At 47.6% G+C, this 23805-nt stretch overlaps 1 protein-coding gene across 1 annotated transcript in view; it reads left to right on the top strand.

Annotated features, from left to right (window-relative positions):
• Positions 1 to 4065: 4065 nt before the first annotated feature.
• MTR (5-methyltetrahydrofolate-homocysteine methyltransferase) overlaps positions 4066 to 23805 on the top strand; it is a 68709-nt gene continuing 48969 nt past the window's right edge. Inside the window, exons 1-9 of the mRNA XM_038761032.1 lie at positions 4066 to 4083; positions 4796 to 5007; positions 7060 to 7149; positions 8917 to 8986; positions 11359 to 11451; positions 14364 to 14470; positions 16754 to 16813; positions 19332 to 19426; positions 22763 to 22863. Coding sequence (XP_038616960.1) covers positions 4798 to 5007; positions 7060 to 7149; positions 8917 to 8986; positions 11359 to 11451; positions 14364 to 14470; positions 16754 to 16813; positions 19332 to 19426; positions 22763 to 22863 — 826 coding nt within the window. The 5' untranslated portion in view covers positions 4066 to 4083; positions 4796 to 4797. The remainder of the gene's footprint in view (positions 4084 to 4795; positions 5008 to 7059; positions 7150 to 8916; positions 8987 to 11358; positions 11452 to 14363; positions 14471 to 16753; positions 16814 to 19331; positions 19427 to 22762; positions 22864 to 23805) is intronic.

Genomic DNA, 23805 nt, shown 5'->3' on the forward strand with positions numbered 1-23805 from the left:
AGATGCAAGGTTGTCCCACCTGGTGCTGACAGTCTTCATCCCCATTTTACAGATGAGGGAACTGAGGCCCAGAGAAGAATAACGATGGTATTTGTTAAGCGCTTACTATGTGCTAAGAGCTGAGGGAGCTCCAAGGTTGTCCCACCTGGTGCTGACAGTCTTCACCCCCATTTTACAGATGAGGGAACTGAGGCCCAGAGAATAATAACAGTGGTGTTTGTTAAGTGCTTACTATGTGCCAAGCACTGTCCTAAGCGCTGAGGGAGGTCCAAGGTTGTCCCACCTGCTGCTGACAGTCTTCACCCCCATTTTACAGATGAGGGGACTGAGGCCCAGAGAATAATAACGGTGGTATTTGTTAAGCGCTTACTTTGTGCCAAGTGTTGTTGTCAGAGCTGAGGGAGATGCAAGGTTGTCCCACCTGGTGCTGACAGTCTTCACCCCCATTCTACAGATGAGGGAACTGAGGCCCAGAGAATAATAACGGTGGTATTTGTTAAGCGCTTACTACGTGCCAAGGGCTGAGGGAGCTCCAAGGTTGTCCCACCTGGTGCTGACAGTCTTCACTCCCATTTTACAGATGAGGGAACTGAGGCCCAGAGAATAATAACGGTGGTGTTTGTTAAGCGCTTACTATGTGCCAAGTGCTGTTCTAAGCGCTGAGGGAGATGCAAGGTTGTCCCACCTGGTGCTATCCCCATTTTACAGATGAGGGAACTGCGGCCCAGAGAATAATAACGGTGGTATTTTTTAAGCGCTTATTATGTGCCAAGCACTGTTCTAAACGCTGGGGGAGATCCAAGATTGTCCCACGTGGGGCTCACAGTCTTCATCCCCATTTTACAGATGAGGGAACTGAGGCCCAGACAATAACAACTTGGAACAACTATGTGCCAAGCGCTGTTCTAAGCGCTGAGGGATATGCAAGGTTGTCCCTCCTGGTGCTGACAGTCTTCACCCCCATTTTAAAGATGAGGGAACTGAGGCCCAGAGAATAATAACGGTGGTGTTTAAGCGCTTATTATGTGCCAAGTGCTGTTCTAAGCGCTGAGGGAGATGCAAGGTTGTCCCACCTGGTGCTGACAGTCTTCACCCCCATTTTACAGATGAGGGAACTGAGGCCCAGAGAATAATAACGATGGTATTTATTAAGCGCTTACTATGTGCTAAGAGCTGAGGGAGCTCCAAGGTTGTCCCACCTGGTGCTGACAGTCTTCACCCCCATTTTACAGATGAGGGAACTGAGGCCCAGGGAATAGTAACGGTGGTATTTGTTAAGCGCTTACTATGTGTCAAGCACTGTTCTAAGCGCTGAGGGAGCTCCAAGGTTGTCCCACCTGGTGCTGACAGTCTTCACCCCCATTTTACAGATGAGGGAACTGAGGCCCAGAGAATAATAACGGTGGTATTTGTTTAGCGCTTACTATGTGCCAAGCACTGTTCTAAATGCTGGGGGAGATCCAAGGTTGTCCCACCTGGTGCTGACAGTCTTCATCCCCATTTTACAGATGAGGGAACTGAGGCCCAGAGAATAACGGTGGTATTTGTTAAGCGCTTACTATGTGCCAAGCACTGTTCTAAATGCTGGGGCAGATCCAAGATTGTCCCACGTGGGGCTCACTGTCTTAATCCCCATTTTACAGAGGAGGGAACTGAGGCCCAGACAATAATAGCGGTGGTATATGTTAAGCGCTTACTATGTGCCAAGCTCTGTTATAAGCGCTGGGGGAGATCCAAGGTTGTCCCACCGGGGGTTGACAGTCTTTTTCCCCCAGCAGATAGATGGCGGAGCCAGGATTAGAACCCAGGACTCAGAAGGACTCCCGGGCCTGGGCTCTATCATTCATTCATCCATTCAATTATATTTATTGAGTGCTTACTGTGTGCAGAGCACTGGACTAAGCGCTTGGGAAGTACAAGTTGGCAACATATACAGACGGTCCCTACCCAACAGCGGGCTCAGGGCACGCCCCAGATTAGAGAAGCAGCGTGGCTCAGTGGAAAGAACATGGGCTTTGAAGCCAGAGGTCATGGGTTCAAATCCCGGCTCTCTCAATTGTCAGCTGTGTGACTTTGGGCAAGTCACTTCACTTCTCTGAGCCTCAGTTACCTCATCTGTAAAATGGGGATTAAGACTGTGAGCCCCCCGTGGGGCAACCTGATCACCTTGTAACCTCCCCAGCGCTTACAACAGTGCTTGGCACATAGTAAGCGCTCAATAAATGCCATTATTATTATCATTATTACAAGTTGGCAACATATAGAATTGGTCCCTACCCAACAGTGGGCTCACAGTCTAGAAATTAAGACTGTGAGCCCCCCATGGGACAACCTGATGACCTTGTAACCTCCCCAGTGCTTAGAACAGTGCTTTGCACATAGTAAGCGCTCAATAAATACCATTATTATTATTATTATTATCATTATTACAAGTTGGCAACATACAGAGTTGGTCCCTACCCAACAGTGGGCTCACAGTCTAGAAATTAAGCCTGTGAGCCCCCCATGGGACAACCTGATCACCTTGTAACCTCCCCAGCGCTTAGAACAGTGCTTTGCACATAGTAAGCGCTTAATAAATGCCATTATTATTATTAACAAGTACCATAATTATCATTTTCATTATTATTGAAGGGCCGGATCCTACTGGTCTGTGCTGACTTTGCCACGCAAACCTCCGGTGATGCAACGTGTTTTGAGTCCCTGGGGTGGATTGCAAAAGTCTCGGTGGGGAATGCGGACATTTTCTTTTTTTATGGTATTTTTTAAAGCGCTTACTTGGTGCCGGGCACCGTACTGAGCGCTGTAATCGGGTTGGACGCAGTCCGGATCCCACGTGGCGCTCACAGTCTTAATTTCCATTTTACAGATGAAGGAATCGAGGCCCGGAGAAGTGAAGTGACTTGCCCAAGGAGACACGGTGGCGGTGTTGGTATGAGAACCCGGGCCCTTTCGAATCCCAGGCCCAACTACTATCCTTTAGGCAATATTTGCTCCGATTTCAGCTTCTTACAAGATCCTTTTTAATAATAACGATAATAATAATATTGGTATTAAGTGCTCACTATGTGCCGAGCACTGTTCTAAGCGCTGGGGGAGAAACAAGGTCATCAGGAGGTCCCACGTCTTGCTCTGAATTAGTCCAAGCCACGTCCCCTGCATGGAGAACTCATTCATTCGTTCATTCAATCGTATTTATTGAGCGCTTGCTGTGTGCAGAGCACTGTACTAAGCGCTTGGGAAGTACAAGTTCGCAACGTAGAGAGATGGTCCCTACCCACTCGCGTCGGCTCCAATAAAAAGCCTAGTCTTGGGCTTCTTTGTGGGCAGGGATCGTGTCTGTTAACTCTGTTGGATTGTGCTCTCCCAAGCGCTTAGTACAGTGCTCTGCGCACAGTGAGTGACCGATAAATGCCATTGTTAGATTCTGCAAAATGCACTCTTTTGGATGGGGAGGAGGATCGCCTAATTGATCATCTGTTTCTGAGCGGGAGAGTAGCGCAGTGTGGAGAAGCCTTCTCATCACAACAATAATTGTGTTATTTAATAATAATAATAATGATCATGGTATTTGTTAAGCACTTACTATGTGCCACGCACTGTTGTCATGATAATAATAATAATAATGATGTTGGTATCTGTTCAGCACTTACTATGTGCCAAGCACTGGTGTAAGCGCTGGGGTAGATACGAGTTAATCAGGTTGTCCCACGTGGGGCTCACGGTCTTCATCTCCATTTTCCAGATGAGGTAACTGAGGCCCAGAGACGTGAAGCGACTTGCCCAAAGTCACACAGCTGACCAGCAGCGGAGCAGGGATTAGAACCCACGACCCCTGAATCCCGAGCCCGGGCTCTTTCCACTAAGCCAGGTACAAGGCGATCAGGTTGTCCCACGGCGGGCTCACGGTCTTAATCCCCATTTTGCAGATGAGATAGCTGAGGCCCAGAGAAGTGAAGCGACTTGCCCAAAGTCACACAGCTGACAAGCGGCCGAGCCGGGATTAGAACCCACGACCTCGGACTCCCAAGCCCGGGCTCTTTCCACTGAGCCACGCCGCTATTTGTTTATCATCTGTACACAGTAAGCGCTCAATAAATATGATTGAATTCCCCATCCCTCCCCACAGCACCTGTATATATGTATATATGTTTGTACGGATTTATTACTCTATTTTATTTGTACATATTTAATATTCTATTTATTTTATTTTGTTAATATGTTTTGTTGTGTTGTCTGTCTCCCCCTTCTAGACTGTGAGCCCACTGTCGGGTAGGGACCGTCTCTAGATGTTGCCAACTTGGACTTCCCAAGCGCTTAGTCCAGTGCTCTGCACACAGTAAGCGCTCAATAAATACGATTGAATGAATGAATGACTGAATTTACTATTTTCCAGTGTCAGGGTAGATACAGACTAATCAGGGTGGACCCAAACCCTGTCCCACGTGGGGGGTGGTCACGGTCTTCATCCCCATTTTCCAGATGAGGGAACCGAGGCCCGGAGAAGTGAAGCGACTCGCCCGAGGTCCCCCAGCAGATAGATGGCGGAGCCGGGATTAGAACCCAGGACTCAGAAGGATATCATGCATTCAGTCGTATTTATTGAGCGCTTACTGTGTGCAAGAGCACTGGACTAAGCGCTTGGGAAGTCCAAGTTGGCCATATATACAGAGGGTCCCTACCCAACAGCCGCCCCTTTAGGCCTGGGCCGCCTCGCTTAGTACAGTGCTCTGCACACAGTAAGCGCTCAATAAATACGATTGAATGAATGAATGAATGTCCATTTCTCCGGTAGGAATGAAGTCGTCGGTGAAAGAGGAGCTGGAGGCCATCCTGCGGGAGAGGATTATGGTCCTGGACGGTGGGATGGGGACACTGATCCAGCGGCGAAACCTGGACGAGGAGGCTTTCCGAGGGCGGCGCTTCCGGGACCACCCGAGACCCCTCCGGGGCAACAACGACCTCCTCAGCCTCACCCAGCCCGATGTCATCTACGCCATCCACCAGGTAGGAGGCCCGCGACACGCCCGGATAAAAATGCCCCCCGGGAAGGGGCACCGAGGACTCGGGGGCCCGGCCCAGCCCTGCCACCGGCCCCCTGGGTCATTCATTCATTCAATCGTATTTATTGAGCGCTTACTGTGTGCAGAGCACTGGACTAAGCGCTTGGGAAGTCCAAGTCGGCAACGTCTAGAGACGGTCCCTACCCAACAGTGGGCTCACAGTCTAGAAGGGGGCAAGTTGCTTAACCTCTCTGGGCCTCAGTTCTTCTCTGCAAAGTGAGCCCCCTTCCTTCCCCTCCCCGCAGCACCTGTATGTACGTATTTACTACTCTATTTTATTTGTACATATTCTATTTTGTTAATATGTTTTGTCGTCTGTCTCCCCCTTCTATCAATCAATCAATCATATTTATTGAGCGCTTACTGTGTGCAGAGCACTTGGGAAGTACAAGTTGGCAGCATATAGAGACAGTCCCTACCCAACAGCGGGCTCACAGTCTAAAAGGGGGAGACAGAGAACAAAACCAAACATACTAACAAAATAAAATAAATAAAATAGATATGTACAAGATAAATAAATAGAGTAATAAATATGTACAAACATATATACAGACTTCTAGACTGTGAGCCCGTTGTCAGGTAGGGACCATCTCTATATGTTGCCAACTTGGACTTCCCAAGCGCTTAGTACATGCTCTGCACACAGTAAGCGCTCAATACGATTGAATGAATGAATGAATAATGGCATTTATTAAGCACTTACTGTGCAAGTTCATTCATTCATTCAATCATATTTATTGAGCGCTTACTGTGTGCAGAGCACTGTACTAAGCACTTGGGAAGTATACAAGGAGGATAGAAGGTGATCAGGTTGTCCCACGGGGGGCTCACAGTCTTAATCCCCATTTTACAGACGAGGTAACTGAGGCCCAGAGAAGTGAAGTGACTTGCCCAGAGTCACACGGCTGGCAAGCGGTAGAGCCGGGATTTGAACCCATGACCTCTAACTCCCAAGCCCGTGCCCTTTCCGTTTTCATTCATTCATTCAATCATATTTATCGAGCGCTTACTGTGTGCGGAGCACTGCACTAAGCGCTTGGGAAGTACAAATTGGCAACATATTAAGTACGAGCCACGCTGCTTCCTTGGGGATAAGATGACCGTTCGCTCTGTGTGGGACAGGGATGGAGTCTCATCTCTCTCTCTCTCTCTTTTTTTAATGGTATTTGTTAAGCACTTACTTGGTCCGGGCACTGAGCTAAACGCTGGGGTGAACACAAGTAAATCGGGTTGGATACGATCCCTGTCCCACGTGAGGCTCACAGTCTCAATCCCTATTTTCCAGATGAGGGAACTGAGGCCCAGAGAAGTGAAGTGACTTGCCTGTATATATGTTTGTACATATTTATTACTCTATTTATTTTACTTGTACATATCTATTCTATTTATTTTATTTTGTTAGTATGTTTGGTTTTGTTCTCTGTCTCCCCCTTCTAGACTGTGAGCCCACTGTTGGGTAGGGACTGTCTCTATATGTTGCCAATTTGGACTTCCCAAGCGCTTAGTGCAGTGCTCTGCACACAGTAAGTGCTCAATAAATACGATTGATTGATTGATTGATTGAAGTGACTTGCCCAGGGTCACACAGCAGACAAGTGGCGGAGCCACGTTTAGATCCCTTGATCTTCTGCCTCCGAGGCCCGGGCTCGATCCACCTCGCCACGCTGCTCCTCAAGCACGCCGCCTCAGTTCCCTCATCTGGAAAATGGGGGTGAAGACTGCGAGCCCCCCGTGGGACAACCTGGTCGCCTTGGGACCTCCCCAGCGCTTAGAACAGTGCCTGGCACATAGGAAGCGCTTAATTATTATGTATTTATTTAGTCCCCATTTGACCGATGGGGGAACTGAGGCCCAGAGAAGCGACGTGGCGATCCCACGGCCCCTGACTCCCAAGCCCGGGCTCCGGCCACCGAGCCACGCCGCTTCCCGCGGCCCCCGGGAGCGGGAGGGACGGAGCGGGGAGGGAGCAGCCACGGCTCCGGTTCCTCCCTCCCAGGAATACTTACTGGCCGGGGCCGACATAATCGAAACCAACACCTTCAGCAGCACGCGGGTGGCCCAAGCGGACTACGGCCTGGAGCATCTGGTGAGCACCTCCCGGGCCCGCGTGCCCCCGGGGCATCATCATCATCATCATCAGTCGTATTTATTGAGCGCTTACTGTGTGCAGAGCACTGTACTAAGCGCTTGGGAAGTACAAGTTGGCAACACATAGAGACAGTCATCATCATCGATCGTATTTATTGAGCGCTTACTATGTGCAGAGCACTGTACTAAGCGCTTGGGAAGTACAAGTTGGCAACACATAGAGGCAGTCCCTACCCAACAGTGGGCTCGCAGTCTAAAAGAGTGGGTTCGGGGTAGTCGGTGCGGGGGGCGGCCAGGACGGGTGCCGGGTGACCTCGGGCGGGTCGCTGACCCTCTATAATAAAAATAATAACGGCATTTATTAAGCGCTTACTACGTGCAAAGCACCGTTCCAAGCGCTGGGCCTCAGATCCCTCCTCCGCAACATCACCGTCCCGCCTCTCCCTTCCTCTTCGCCTGGAGCTCCTGGTGATGTAGTTTGTCTCCACCTGGTACTGGGCACCTAGAAGGCGCTTAATGCAGTTCTTGGAACAGTAAGCGCTCAATAAGCCCGCTGTTGGGTAGGGACCGTCTCTATAGGCTGCAAATTGTACTTCCCAAGCGCTTAGTACAGTGCTCTGCACACAGTAAGCGCTCAATAAGTACGATTGAATGAATGACTGACACCTACAGCTGCAGGCCCCGCTTCCCGGGAGGATATTAATAATAATATTACTGGTACTTGTTAAGCGCTTACTATGTGCCAAGCACTGTTCTAAGCACTGGGGCAGATACAGGGTATTCAAGTTGTACCACGCGAGGCTTACACTTTTAACCCCCATTTTAATAATGATGGTATTTGTTAAGGGCTTACTGTGTGCAGAGCACTGTTGTAAGCGCTGGGGGAGATAGAAGATGATCAGGTTGTCCCACGTGGGGCTCACAGCCTTAATCCCATTTTACAAATGAGGTCACTGAGGCCCAGTGAAGTGACTTGCCCAAGGTCACACAGCTGACAAGGGGCGGAGCCGGGATTAGAATCCATGACCTCTGTCTCCCAAACCCGGGCTCTTTCTGAGGCCCGGAGAAGTGAAGTGACTTGCCCAAGGTCACACAGCTGACAAGGGGTGGAGCCGGGATTAGAACCCGTGACCTCGGTCTCCCAAGCCCGGGCTGTTTCTGCTGAGGCCCAGAGAAGTGAAGTGACTTGCTCCAGGTCACACAGCAGACAAGGGGCGGAGTGGGATTAGAACCCGTGACCTCTGTCTCCCAAACCCGGGCTCTTTCTGAGGCCCAGAGAAGTGAAGTGACTTGCTCAGGGTCACACAGCAGACAAGGGGCGGAGCCGGGATGAGAACCCGTGACCTCTGTCTCCCAAGCCCGGGCTCTTGCTGAGGCCCAGAGAAGTGAAGTGACTTGACCAAGGTCACACAGCAGACAAGGGGTGGAACCAGGATGAGAACCCATGACCTCTGTCTCCCAAGCCCGGGCTCTTTCTGAGGCCCAGAGAAGCGAAGTGACTTGACCAAGGTCACACAGCAGACAAGGGGCGGAACCGGGATGAGAACCCGTGACCTCTGTCTCCCAAACCCGGGCTCTTTCTGAGGCCCAGAGAAGTGAAGTGACTTGCTGAGGGTCACACAGCAGACAAGGGGCAGAACCGGGATGAGAACCCAGGATGTTGTGGGGGGGGGGTCTCCCTGTCCCCTCTGTGGGGACCACGGGGGAGGGGGACGGGAACGGGCGGGGGTGGGCCCAAGACTGAGCGGCGCGCTTGTCCTTCCAGGCCTACCAGCTCAACAAGAGTTCGGCGGAGGTGGCCCGGAGGGCGGCCAACGACGTCACGGCCCAGACGGGTGGGTGGCAGCGGTCCCCTCCCCTCGCCCGGTGCCCTTTGCCACTTCCCAACATGAACGGTCCCGCCCTTTGCCCGCCGTCCATCACTGTCCCCTCCTCTGGCCAACTCGGTCACTTGTGAGCCCACTGTTGGGTAGGGCTTCAAGGCCCTACTGAGAGCTCACCTCCTCCAGGAGGCCTTCCCAGACTGAGCCCCTTCCTTCCTCTCCCCCTCCTCCCCCTCTCCATCCCCCCATCTTACCTCCTTCCCCTCCCCACAGCACCTGTATATATGTATAGATGTTTGTACATATTTATTACTCTATTTTACTTGTACATATCTATTCTATTTATTTTATTTTGTTAATATGTTTCGTTTTGTTCTCTGTCTCCCCCTTCTAGACTGTGAGCCCACTGTTGGGTAGGGACCGTCTCTAGATGTTGCCAACTTGTACTTCCCAAGCGCTTAGTACAGTGCTCTGCACACAGGAAGCGCTCAGTAAATACGATTGATTGATTGATAGGGACTGTCTCTATATGTTGCCAACTTGTACTTCCCAAGCGCTTAGTACAGTGCTCTGCACACAGGAAGCGCTCAGTAAATACGATTGATTGATTGATAGGGACTGTCTCTATATGTTGCCAACTTGCACTTCCCAAGCGCTTAGTCCAGTGCTCTGCACACAGTAAGCGCTCAGTAAATACGATTGATTGATTGATTGACTGGAAACTCCCAGGGGGCAGGGATCGGGTCTTCTCACTCTCTCGCTGTCTCCTGAGCGCTTAGGTCAGTGCTCTGCACCCAGGGAGTGCTCGATAATCAATCAGTCGTATTTATTGAGCGCTTACTGTGTGCAGAGCACTGTACTAAGCGCTTGGGAAGTCCAGGTTGGCAACCTATAGAGACGGTCCCCACCCAACAGTGGGCTCATAGTCTAGAAGATAACTTCCGTTAATTCTGGGATTGTAGGGCTTAGCCTCGAGGAAGGGCGCTGTTACTATTGTTATTATTATTATACCATATTATACCATATTATTCTAACGGAGAAGCAGCGTGGCTCAGTGGAAAGAGCCCGGGCTTTGGAGTCAGAGGGCGTGGGTTCAAATCCCGGCTCCACCAATTGTCGGCTGGGTGACTCGGGGAAAGTCACTTCACTTCTCTGGGCCTCAGTTCCCTCATCTGTAAAAATGGGGATCGATCAATCAATCAATCGTATTTCTTGAGCGCTTACTGTGTGCAGAGCACTGTACTAAGCGCTTGGGAAGTACAACATAAAGAGACGGTCCCTACCTGACAGCGGGCTCACAGTCTAGAAGGGCTAGATTCAGACTGTGAACCCCCCGTGGGACAACCTGATCACCTTGTAACCTCCCCAGCGCTTAGAACAGTGCTTGGCACATAGTAAGCACTTAATAAATGCCATCATTATTGTGATTATTATTATTTCTACTATAAATAATAGTAATGGTGGTACTCAGTAAGCGCTTACTGTTCCAAGCACTGTTCTAAGCACTGGGGTAGATACAAGTTAATCAGATAGGACCCAGTCATTCATTCATTCATTGAATCGTATTTATTGAGCGCTTACTGTGTGCAGAGCACTGTACTAAGCGCTTGGGAAGTCCAAGTTGGCAACTTATAGAGACGGTCCCTACCCAACAGCGGGCTCGCAGTCTAGAAGGGGGAGACAGACAACAAAACAAAACATATTAACAAAATAAAATAAATAGAATAAATATGTCCCTGTCCCATGTGGGGCTCACACTCTTATTCCCATCTGACAGACGAGGGAACCGGAGAACAGAGAAATGAAGGGATTTGCCCGAGGTCACACAGCAGACGTGACGGGGTCGGGTACTTCCCAAGCGCTTAGTCCAGTGCTCTGCACACAGTAAGCGCTCAATAAATGCGATTGATTGATTGATTGATTAGAACCCATGTCTCCAGGCCCAGGCTCTATCCACTTCGCCTTGCTGCTGCTGCTTCACCCAGTAAGCGCTCAATAAATAGGACGGACTGCGGAGCCTCGTACTACCTAGATAAAAGTTTCTAATGCTGTGAGATGATTCATTCATTGTCGCATTTATTGAGCACTGTACTAAGCGCTCGGGAGAGGACCACATAACAAAAACGGACTCATTCCTGCCCACAACGAGCTCACAAGCTAGAGGTGATGTGTCACCCTTGAGGGGAGATGATCAACTCCAGCGCTTAGTGCAGTGCCTGGCACATAGTAAGCTCTTAACAAATACCATAATTATTATTATTATTATTATTATTAGCTCCCATCCCGGGGTTTCTCGCCCAGGAATACTAACTGAGAAATGTTTCTTTGACCTCCATTCCCTGCTCCATCTTCTCTTTCTCCCTCTGCCCCCTTCGCCTTCCAAGGGATTAAGAGGTTCGTGGCCGGGGCCCTGGGCCCCACCAACAAGACCCTCTCCGTATCCCCCTCCGTGGAAAGACCCGATTTCAGGAATATCAGTGAGTATCCCATTCGATCGGAACTCTCGAGCGGGGTGGACAACCTTTGGGGGGTCTCTTCCGGAAAACAAAATAAGCCCATCTTCCTCCTCCTCCCCGGAAAATCGTCTTCAATCCCAACTCTCTTTGCCCTTGGGCACCTTTCAGGCCGCTTCCTGCAGGAAAAGAGCTTCCGGTCCTGCAGGAAATAATGATAATGATAATAATGATAATGATGGTACTTCTTAAGCACCTACCGTGTGCCAAGCACTGTTCTAAGCGCTGGGGTAGATTTACTATTCTATTCAATTTATTTTGTTAATATATGTTTTGTTTTGTCGCCCGTCTCCCCCTTCTAGACTGTGAGCCCGCTGTCGGGTAGGGACCGTCTCTATATGTTGCCGACTTGGACTTGCCAAGCGCTTAGTCCAGTGCTCTGCACACAGTAAGCGCTCAATAAATGCGATTGAATGAATCAAGTTGGACACAATCCCTGTCCCACGTGGGGCTCCCAGTTTTAATCCCCATTTGACAGTTGGGGGGAACTGATTTGGGGTGTAGGGTCTGCCATCCCTTCCTGGAGCCCTCCTGAAGGGTCGAAGATACCGGGGAGTCATTTATTCAGTATTTATTGAGCGCTTACTGAGTGCAGAGCACTGTACTAAGCGCTTGGGAAGTACACGTTGGCAACATATAAAGACGGTCCCTACCCAGTCGAACCCAGGTCTCCGGGCCAGCCCGAAACCTGGTCTCCTTTCTCCATCTCCTCAGACTGGAGGAGTTGTGTGTACTTGTACATATGTTTTTTATTATGATGTGTATATATCTACATTTCTGTTTATTTTGATGGTATTGACACCATCTACTTGTTTTGTTGATATTTGTACATATTTTTAAATTCTATTTATTTTATTAATGATGTGTATATATCTACAGTTCTGTTTATTCTGATGGTATTGACACCGTCTACTTGTTGATATTTACACATATCTTTTTATTCTATTTTATTAATGATGTGTATATATCTACAGTTCTGTTTATTTTGATGGTATTGACACCGTCTACTTGTTTTGTTGATATTTGTACATATTTTTGTATTCTATTTATTTCATTAATGATGTGTATATATCTACATTTCTGCTTATTTTGATGGTATTGACACTGTCTACTTGTTTTGTTGATATTTGTACATTTTTTTATTTTTTTTATTTTATTAATGTGTATATATCTACATTTCTGCTTATTTTGATGGTATTGACACCGTCTACTTGTTTTGTTGATATTTATACGTTTTTTTATTCTATTTTATTAATGATGTGTATATATCTACAGTTCTTTATACTTTTTTTATTCTATTTTATTAATGATGTGTATATATCTACAGTTCTGTTGATTTTGATGGTATTGACACCGTCTACTTGTTTTGTTGATATTTGTACATATTTTTGTATTCTATTTATTTTATTAATGATGTGTATATATCTACAGTTCTGTTTATTTTGATGATATTGACACTACTTGTTTTGTTGATATTTGTGCTTTTTTATTCTATTCATTTTATTAATGATGTGCATATATCTACATTTCAGTTTATTTTGATGGTGTTTACATCCGTCTCCTTGTTTTGTTGATATTTGCACATTTTTTATTCTATTTATTTTATTAATGATATGTGTATATCTACATATCTGTTTATTTTAATGGTGTTGACACCCGTCTACTTGTTTTGTTGGTATTTGTACATTTTTAAATTCTATTTATTTTATTAATGATCTGTATATATCTACATTTCTGTTTATTTTGATGGTATGGACACGCGTCTACTTGTTTTGTTGTACATTTTTTTAAATTCTATTTATTAATGATGTATATGTATCTGCAGTTCTATTTATTTTGATGGCATTGACACCCGTCTAGTTGTTTTGTTTTGTTGGCTGTCTCCCCCTTCTAGACTGTGAGCCCATTGTTGGGTAGGGACTATATCTGTTGCCGAATTGTACTTTCCAAGCGCTTAGTACAGTGCTCTGCACCCAGTAAGCGCTCAGTAGATACGATTGAACGAGTGAGTTTGTCGAGAAAAAGAAGCAGCGTGGCCCAGTGACAAGAGAAGCAGCGTGGCTCAGTGGAAAGAGCACGGGCTTGGGAGTCAGAGGTCATGGGTTCAAATCCCGGCCCTGTCAATTGTCAGCTGTGTGACTTTGGGCGAGGGGCCTCAGTTCCCTCATCTGTAAAATGGGGATGAAGACCGTGAGCCCCCCGTGGGACAATCTGATTACCTTGTATCCTCCCCAGCGCTTAGAATAGTGCTTTGCACATAGTAAGGGCTTAACAAATGCCATCATTATTATTATTAAGAGCGCAAACCTGGGAGCCCAAAGACCCCGGGTTCCAATCCCGCCTCCGCCCGGGCAAGTCACTTGGCTTCTCTAGGCCTCAGTTCCCTCATCTGGAAAATGGGGATGAAGACCGTGAGCCCCCCGTGGGACAATCTGATTACCTTGTATCCTCCCCAGCGCTTAGAATAGTGCTTTGCACATAGTAAGGGCTTAACAAATGCCATCATTATTATTATTAAGAGCGCAAACCTGGGAGCCCAAAGACCCCGGGTTCCAATTCCGCCTCCGCCCGGGCAAGTCACTTGGCTTCTCTAGGCCTCAGTTCCCTCATCTGGAAAATGGGGATGAAGACCGTGAGCCCCCCGTGGGACAATCTGATTACCTTGTATCCTCCCCAGCGCTTAGAATAGTGCTTTGCACATAGTAAGGGCTTAACAAATGCCATCATTATTATTATTAAGAGCGCAAACCTGGGAGCCCAAAGACCCCGGGTTCCAATCCCGCCTCCGCCCGGGCAAGTCACTTGGCTTCTCTAGGCCTCAGTTCCCTCATCTGGAAAATGGGGTTCTGACGCGGGGGGCGGCCTTGACGTTTCAGCGTTCGACGAGCTAGTGGAAGCCTACCGAGAGCAGGCCCGGGGGCTTCTGGACGGAGGAGTGGACATCATGTTGGTCGAAACCGTATTCGACACCGCCAACGCCAAGGTGAGAATCGGGGGGACTGTGGGAGACGCTGCCCCGTCGGCTCCCCGAGGGCGGGGGCCGGGCCCACTGACTCTATTCGGGCAGACATTAAAATAAAGACAGTTATTAATTATTTGATACAGGGGGTGAATAATAGGGTGGGGAGATGAAAGATTGCCAAGCGCTTAGTACAGTGCTCTGCACACAGTAAGTGCTCAATAAATACAATTGATTGATTGTTAGGGATGGGTCCCTTGGGGTACAGTGCTCTGCATACGGTAAGCGCTCAATAAATACAATTGATTGATTGTTAGGGATGGCTTCCTTGGGGACGCGGTTTTAGAAGGGCTCTTGGAGTGCGTCGGTCAATCAGTGGTCTTTATTGAGCGCTTTCTCAGCGTGGCTCAGTGGAAAGAGCCCGGGCCTTGGAATCAGAGGTCATGGGTTCAAATCCCAACTTCGCCACTTAGCTGTGTGACTTCGGGCAAGTCACTTCTCTGTGCCTCAGTTCCCTCATCTGTAAAATGGGGATGAAGACTGTGAGCCCCACGTGGGACAACCTGATCACCTCCTAACCTCCCCAGTGCTTAGAATGGTGCTTTGCACGTAGTAAGCGCTTAGTAAATGCCATTATTATTATTATTATATGCAGAGCACTGTACTAAGCGCCAATTCAACAGAATTAATAGACATTTTCCCTGCCCATAATGAGTTGACAGTCTAGAGGGGGAGGCAGGCATGAATTCATTCATTCATTCATTCATTCAATTATATTTATTGAGGGCTTACTATGTGCAGAGCACTGTACTAAGTGCTTGGAAAGTACAAGATTGAGTGCTTAGTATGTGCAGAGCACTGTACTAAGGTGCTTGGAAAGTACAAGATTGAGTGCTTAGTATGTGCAGAGCACTGTACTAAGCGCTTGGAAAGTACAACCTGGCAACAGATCGAGACAGTCCCTACCCAACAGCGGACTCACAGTCTAGAAGGGGGAGACAGACAACAAGAATATGAATATGGAAGTTGTATATATATATATAGAATACACATATATTCTATATATATATATAAATTCCATATTATAACGCCATATAATTCCATAAGTACAAGATTGAGCGCTTAGTATGTGCAGAGCACTGTACTAAGCGCTTGGAAAGTACAACCTGGCAACAGATCGAGACAGTCCCTACCCAACAACGGGCTCACAGTCTAGAAGGGGGAGACAGACAACAAGAATATGAATATGGAAGTTGTATATATATATATAGAATACACATATATTCTATATATATATATAAATTCCATATTATAACTCCATATAATTCCATAAGTACAAGATTGAGCGCTTAGTATGTGCAGAGCACTGTACTAAGCGCTTGGAAAGTACAACCTGGCAACAGATCGAGACAGTCCCTACCCAACAGCGGACTCACAGTCTAGAAGGGGGAGACAGACAACAAGAATATGAATATGGAAGTTGTATATATATATAGAATACACATATATTCTATATATATATAAATTCCGTATTATAACTCCATATAATTCCATAAGTACAAGATTGAGCGCTTAGTATGTGCAGAGCACTGTACTAAGCGCTTGGAAAGTACAACCTGGCAACAGATCGAGACAGTCCCTACCCAACAACGGGCTCACAGTCTAGAAGGGGGAGACAGACAACAAGAATCTGAATATGGAAGTTATAATATGGAATTTACATATATATAGAATATGCATATATTCTATATATATGTAAATTCCATATTATAACTAGAATATATTTTCTATATATATTCTATATATAGAATATATATTATATATCTATAATATATTCTATATATATGTAAATTCCATATTATAACCTCCATATTCATATTCCATATTATAACTAGAATACATATTCTATATATATTCTATATATATAGAATATATATTCTATATATATATAATATAATATATATATATATAGAATATATAATCTTCTAGACTGTGAGCCCACTGTCGAGCAGGGACCGTCTCTATATGTTGCCAACTTGTACACCCCAGGCGCTTAGTCCAGTGCTCTGCACACAGTAAGCGCTCAATAAATACGATTGAGTGAGTGAATAGAATTTAAAGATACGTGCATAAGTGCCGGGAGGTAACCGAGGCCCGGAGAAGCGAGGCGACGTGCCCGAGGGCAGACGCGTGGCGGAGCCGGGATTTGAACCCGGCTCCCGGGCCCATCCCCGGTCGCCGTGGGGGGCCGAGCGAGGTAGATCGAGGCCGTACGAGTGTGTCGGCTCTTCTTTCCCCTTCTTTCAGGCCGCCCTGTTCGCCCTCCAGGAGCTCTTTGAAGAAGAGTATCCGCCCAAGCCCATCTTCGTGAGTAAGACGTCGGTTTTTGCCCTCTCACGGACGACATCCCCGAGTTGGTCAAGCGCTTCCGATTTACCAGAGCCCTTGCGCATTGGCCAAGCCCCTTCACCTCCACGGCATCCGTCCGCGGGAAGGAGGGAGAGACGGGGTTTTAGGGTCCCCGTGTTCCAGGCGGGGACACCGAGGCCCAGAGAGGGCGAGGGATTTGCCCACGGTCACCCAGCCGGCCAGTGGAAGCAGCGTGGCCCGGTGGAAAGAGCCCGGGCTTTGGAGTCAGAGGTCACGGGTTCAAATCCCGGCTCCGCCAGTTGTCAGCTGGGTGACCTTGGGCAAGTCACTTCATTTCTCTGGGCCTCAGTGGCCACATCTGTAAAATGGGGATTGACCGTGAGCCCCCCCGTGGGACAACCTGATCACCTTGGAACCTCCCCAGCGCTTAGAAGGGTGCTTTGCACATAGTGAGCGCTTAAGAAATGCTATCATTATTATTATTATTATTATTGTGGGCATCCTGCGCTCTTTCCCTTACGGTATTTTACTTGTACATATTTACTCTCCTATTTATTTTGTTAACGATGCGCATTTAGCTTTAATTTTGCTTGTTCTGACGACTTGACACCTGTCCACGTGTTTTGTTTTGTCGTCTGTCCCCCCCCTTCAAGACTGTGAGCCCGCTGTTGGGTAGGGACCGTCTCTCTACGTTGCCGACTTGTACTTTCCAAGCGCTTAGTACAGTGCTGTGCACACAGTAAGCGCTCAATAAATACGATCCTCTATTTTACTTATACATATTTACTATCCTATTTATTTTGTTAATGATGTGCATTTAGCTTTAATTTTGTTCTGACGACTTGACACCTGTCCACGTGTTTTGTTTTGTCGTCTGTCTCCCCCTTCAAGACTGTGAGCCCGTTGTTGGGTAGGGACCGCCTCTCTATGTTGCCGACTTGTACTTTCCAAGCGCTTAGTACAGTGCTCTGCACACAGTAAGCGCTCAATAAATACGATCCTTCTCTGTTTTACTTGTACATATTTACTCTCCTATTTATTTTGTTAACGATGCGCATTTAGCTTTAATTTTGCTTGTTCTGACGACTTGACACCTGTCCACGTGTTTTGTTTTGTCGTCTGCCCCCCGCTTCAAGACCGTGAGCCCGTTGTTGGGTAGGGTCCGCCTCTCTATATTGCCGACTTGGACTTTCCAAGCGCTTAGAACAGTGCTCTGCACACAGTAAGCGCTCAATAAATGCAATTGAATGAATGAATCGGCCACCAGTCGATCAATCAGCGGTATTTATTGAGTCAGTCGTATTTATTGAGCACTCCCTGTGTGCAGAGCACTGTTTTAAGTGCTTGGGAGAGTATAATAGGACAAGAAACAGACCTCCTCTGTAAAATGGGGATGAAGACTGTGAGCCCCACGGGGGATGACCTGATGACCTTGTGTCTACCCCAGTGCTTAGAACAGTGCTTGGCACAGAGTAAGCGCTTAACAAATGCCATCATCGTTATTATTATTATTATTATTCATTCATTCAGTCGTATTTATTGAGCGCTTACTGTGTGCAGAGCACTGTACTAAGCGCTTGGGAAGTCCAAGTTGGTAACATATAGAGACGGTCCCTACCCGACAGCGGGCTCACAGTCTAGAAGGGGGAGACAGACAACAAGACAAAACATATTAATAAAATTAAATAAATAGAACAGTAAATCTACCCCAGTGCTTAGAACAGTGCTTGGCACACTATAGGTGCTTAAGAAGTACCTTTACTCCCCGCCCACAATGAGCTTGCAGTCTAGAGGTGGAGGCAGACGTTATTATAAATAAACAACAGATATGAACATAATAATAATAATGGCATTTATTAAGCGTTTACTATGTGCAAAGCACCGTTCTAAGCGCTGGGGAGGTTCCAAGGTGATCAGGCTGTCCCACGGGGGGCTCCCAGTCTTAATCCCCATTTTCCAGATGAGGGAACTGAGGCCCAGAGAAGTGAGGTGACTTGCCCAAAGTCCCACAGCTGACAAGTGGCGGAGCCGGGATTTGAACCCACGACCTCTGACTCCAAATCAATCAATCAGTCATATTTATTGAGCGCTTACTGTGTGCAGAGCACTGTACTAAGCGCTTGGGAAGTACAAGTTGGCAACATATAGAGACGGTCCCTACCCAACAGCGGGCTAAAGCCCGGGCTCTTTCCATTGAGCCACACCGCTTCTCATAAGGGCCTGGGAGGGGGATGAATGAAAGGAGCAAGCTGAGCGCTTGCTCTGTGCAGAGCACTGTAGTAAGCGCTCAGGCGAGGACAATCCAACAGAATTAGGGGGCACGTTCCCCGCCCGTGTTTCTTTTCCATCGGTGGCTTCGTCTCGACTTGGGCTCCCTGCCCGGGGGCCGAGGGCCGTCGGGGTGGGCGCCCCGGGCTCCTGAAATGGTTGTCAGCCCCCAAAATCCCTCCCCGTCTCGGTGCCGGCGCGGGGTTTTACGTGGCGGGCCGGGTGAGGACGGACTTTTCGCACCCAGATCTCGGGCACCATCGTCGATAAGAGCGGCCGCACGCTGTCGGGGCAGACTGGGGAGGCGTTCGTCATCAGCGTGTCCCACGCCCAGCCGCTGTGGTGAGTCCGCCGACTCGGTTTCCCCGGCCGCGCGGGCACCCGCTCTCGGGCCGCGAGAGGGTGTCGCTCATCCCGAGCCCGTCGTCGGGTAGGGACCGCCTCTCTGCGTTGCCCACTTCCCCAAGTGCGGGAAACCGGCCCCGTTGGTCTCTCTGCCGGTGGTGGGGAGATGGTTGGGGTGGTCCTGGGCACGCGGAGCCCCTCCAGCTTTGCCCCCCGGGGGCCGTGGATGCCTTCGGGTGGCCGTGAGAAGTGGGTGGAGCAGCCCTCCCCCAACCTCAAACGGGGCCAGTGCGCCATCATTCATTCAATCGTATTTATTGAGCGCTTACTGTGTGCGGAGCACTGGACTAAGCGCTTGGGAAGTCCAAGTTGGCAACATATAGCCCTACCCGACAGTGGGCCATCGGCTTCCGGGCCCCTCGGGCGGGAGGGACAAACGCCGTTGGCCTGACTTGGGCGGCCATCCAAAATTATAGTAATCATTCTGGCATCTGGGAAGTTCTTACTATGTGCCAAGCACTGTTCTAAGCGCTGGGCGGATATTCTATTTACTGTTCTATTTATTTTGTTAATGATGTGCATCCGGCTTTACTTCTCTTTATTCTGATGACTTGACACCCGTCCAGATGTTTTGTTTTGCTGTCCGTCTCCCCCTTCTAGCCTGTGAGCCCGCTGTTGGGTAGGGACCGTCTCTAGATGTTGCCAACTTGGACTTCCCAAGCGCTTAGTACAGTGCTCTGCACACAGTAAGCGCTCAATAAATACGATTGAATGAATGGGGGGGGGGCGGATATTCTATTTACTATTCTATTTATTTTGTTAATGATGTGCGTCCAGCTTTACTTCTCTTTATTCTGATGACTTGACACCCGTCCACATGTTTTGTTTTGCTGTCCGTCTCCCCCTTCTAGACTGTGAGCCCGCTGTCGGGTAGGGACCGCCTCTAGATGTTGCCAACTTGGACTTCCCAAGCGCTTAGTCTAGTGCTCTGCACACAGTAAGCGCTCAATAAATACAATTGAATGAATGAATGAATGAATGAATGAATGTTCTAAGCGCCGGGGCGGATATTCTATTTACTATTCTATTTATTTTGTTACTGATGTGCATCCAGCTTTACTTCTCTTTATTCTCATAACTTGACACCCGTCCTCATGTTTTGTTTTGCTGTTTGCCTCCCCCTTCTAGACTGTGAGCCCGCTGTTGGGTAGGGACCGTCTCTATATGTTGCCAACTTGGACTTCCCAAGCGCTTAGTCCAGTGCTCTGCACACAGTAAGCGCTCAATAAATACGATTGAATGAATGAATGAATGTTCTAAGCGCCGGGGGCGGATATTCTATTTACTATTCTATTTATTTTGTTAATGATGTGCATCCAGCTTTACTTCTCTTTATTCTGATGACTTGACACCCGTCCACATGTTCTGTTTTGTTCTCCGTCTCCCCCTTCTAGAGTGTGAGCCCGCTGTCGGGTAGGGACCGTCTCTAGATGTTGCCAACTTGGACTTCCCAAGCGCTTAGCCCAGTGCTCTGCACACAGTAAGCGCTCAATAAATACGATTGAATGAATGAATGAATGTTCTAAGCGCCGGGGTGGATATTCTATTTACTATTCCATTTATTTTGTTAATGATGTGCATCCAGCTTTACTTCTCTTTATTCTGCTGACTTGACACCTGCACACAGTAAGCGCTCAATAAGTGCGATTGAATGAATGAATGCACGTCCCAAGCGCTTAGTCCAGTGCTCTGCACACAGTAAGCGCTCAATAAATACGATTGAATGAATGAATGAATGTTCTAAGCGCCGGGGTGGATATTCTATTTACTATTCCATTTATTTTGTTAATGATGTGCATCCAGCTTTACTTCTCTTTATTCTGCTGACTTGACACCTGCACACAGTAAGCGCTCAATAAGTGCGATTGAATGAATGAATGCACGTCCCAAGCGCTTAGTCCAGTGCTCTGCACACAGTAAGCGCTCAAGAAATACGATTGAATGAACGAATGAATGAATGAATGTTCTGAGCACCGGGGTGGATATTCTATTTACTATTCCATTTATTTTGTTAATGATGTGCATCCAGCTTTACTTCTCTTTATTCTGCTGACTTGACACCTGCACACAGTAAGCGCTCAATAAGTGCGATTGAATGAATGAATGCACGTCCCAAGCGCTTAGTCCAGTGCTCTGCACACAGTAAGCGCTCAATAAATACGATTGAATGAATGAATGAATGTTCTAAGCGCCGGGGTGGATATTCTATTTACTATTCCATTTATTTTGTTAATGATGTGCATCCAGCTTTACTTCTCTTTATTCTGCTGACTTGACACCTGCACACAGTAAGCGCTCAATAAGTGCGATTGAATGAATGAATGCACGTCCCAAGCGCTTAGTCCAGTGCTCTGCACACAGTAAGCGCTCAAGAAATACGATTGAATGAACGAATGAATGAATGAATGTTCTGAGCACCGGGGTGGATATTCTATTTACTATTCCATTTATTTTGTTAATGATGTGCATCCAGCTTTACTTCTCTTTATTCTGCTGACTTGACACCTGCACACAGTAAGCGCTCAATAAGTGCGATTGAATGAATGAATGCACGTCCCAAGCGCTTAGTCCAGTGCTCTGCACACAGTAAGCGCTCAATAAATACGATTGAATGAATGAATGAATGTTCTAAGCGCCAGGGTGGATATTCTATTTACTATTCCATTTATTTTGTTAATGATGTGCATCTAGCTTTACTTCTCTTTATTCTGCTGACTTGACACCTGCACACAGTAAGCGCTCAATAAGTGCGATTGAATGAATGAATGCACGTCCCAAGCGCTTAGTCCAGTGCTCTGCACACAGTAAGCGCTCAATAAATACGATTGAATGAATGAATGAATGTTCTAAGCGCCGGGGTGGATATTCTATTTACTATTCCATTTATTTTGTTAATGATGTGCATCCAGCTTTACTTCTCTTTATTCTGCTGACTTGACACCTGCACACAGTAAGCGCTCAATAAGTGCGATTGAATGAATGAATGCACGTCCCAAGCGCTTAGTCCAGTGCTCTGAACACAGTAAGCGCTCAATAAATACGATTGAATGAATGAATGAATGTTCTAAACGCCGGGGGCGGATATTCTATTTACTATTCTATGTATTTTGTTACTGATGTGCATCCAGCTTTACTTCTCTTTATTCTGCTGACTTGACACCTGCACACAGTAAGCGCTCAATAAGTGCGATTGAATGAATGAATGAATGCACGTCCCAAGCGCTCAGTACAGTGCTGTGCAGTAAGCGCTCAATAGATACGATTCTTCCCCAGCCTCGGCCTCAACTGCGCCCTGGGGGCCGGCGAGATGCGGCCCTTCATCGAAGCCATCGGGAAATGCACGCCGGCCTATGTCCTCTGCTATCCCAACGCAGGTGGGTCGGTTGTGTAGCGCGGGGGTGTGTGTGTGTCTGTGTCTTTGTGTGCGTGCGGGTCTGCGGACTAAGTTCCGTTGCTCTTGTGGGGCGTGGGGTAGTGTGTGTGAATTCATTCATTCATCCCACCGTATTGACTGAGCGCTTATCGGGTGCGGAGAACTGTACTTGGCGCTTGAGTGATAATAATAATAATAATAATGGCATTTATAGAGCACTTACTATGTGCAAAACACTGTTGCAAGGCCCTGCTGAGAGCTCACCTCCTCCAGGAGGCCTTCCCTGACTGAGCCCCTTCCTTCCTCTCCCCCCCCCTCCATCCCCCCATCTTACCTCCTTCCCTTCCCCACAGCACCTGTATATATGTATATATGTCTGTACATATTTATTACTCTATTTATTTATTGATTTATTTATTTTACTTGTACATATCTATTCTATTTTATTTTGTTAGTATGTTTGGTTTTGTTCTCTGTCTCCCCCTTTTAGGCTGTGAGCCCACTGTTGGGTAGGGACTGTCTCTATATGTTGCCAATTTGTACTTCCCAAGCGCTTAGTACAGTGCTCTGCACATAGTAAGCGCTCAATAAATACGATTGATGATGATGATGATAATAATAATAATAATAATGATGGCATTTATTAAGCGCTTACTATGTGCAAAGCACTGTTCTAAGCGCTGGGGGGGATACAAGGTGATGAGGTTGTCCCACGTGGGGCTCACAGTCTTCATCCCCATTTTACAGATGAGGGAACTGAGGCACAGAGAAGTGAAGTGACTTGCCCAAAGTCACCCAGCTGACAAGTGGCAGAGCCGGGATTTGAACCCATGACCTCTGACTCCAAAGCCCGGGCTCTTTCCCACCGAGCCATGCTGCTTCTCAAAGTAGCAAAGCACTGTTCTAAGCGCTTACTATGTGCCAACCAATTCTGTTAAGAATG

This window comes from Tachyglossus aculeatus, chromosome 19 (assembly GCF_015852505.1).
Source record: "Tachyglossus aculeatus isolate mTacAcu1 chromosome 19, mTacAcu1.pri, whole genome shotgun sequence".
NCBI lineage: Eukaryota > Metazoa > Chordata > Mammalia > Monotremata > Tachyglossidae > Tachyglossus > Tachyglossus aculeatus.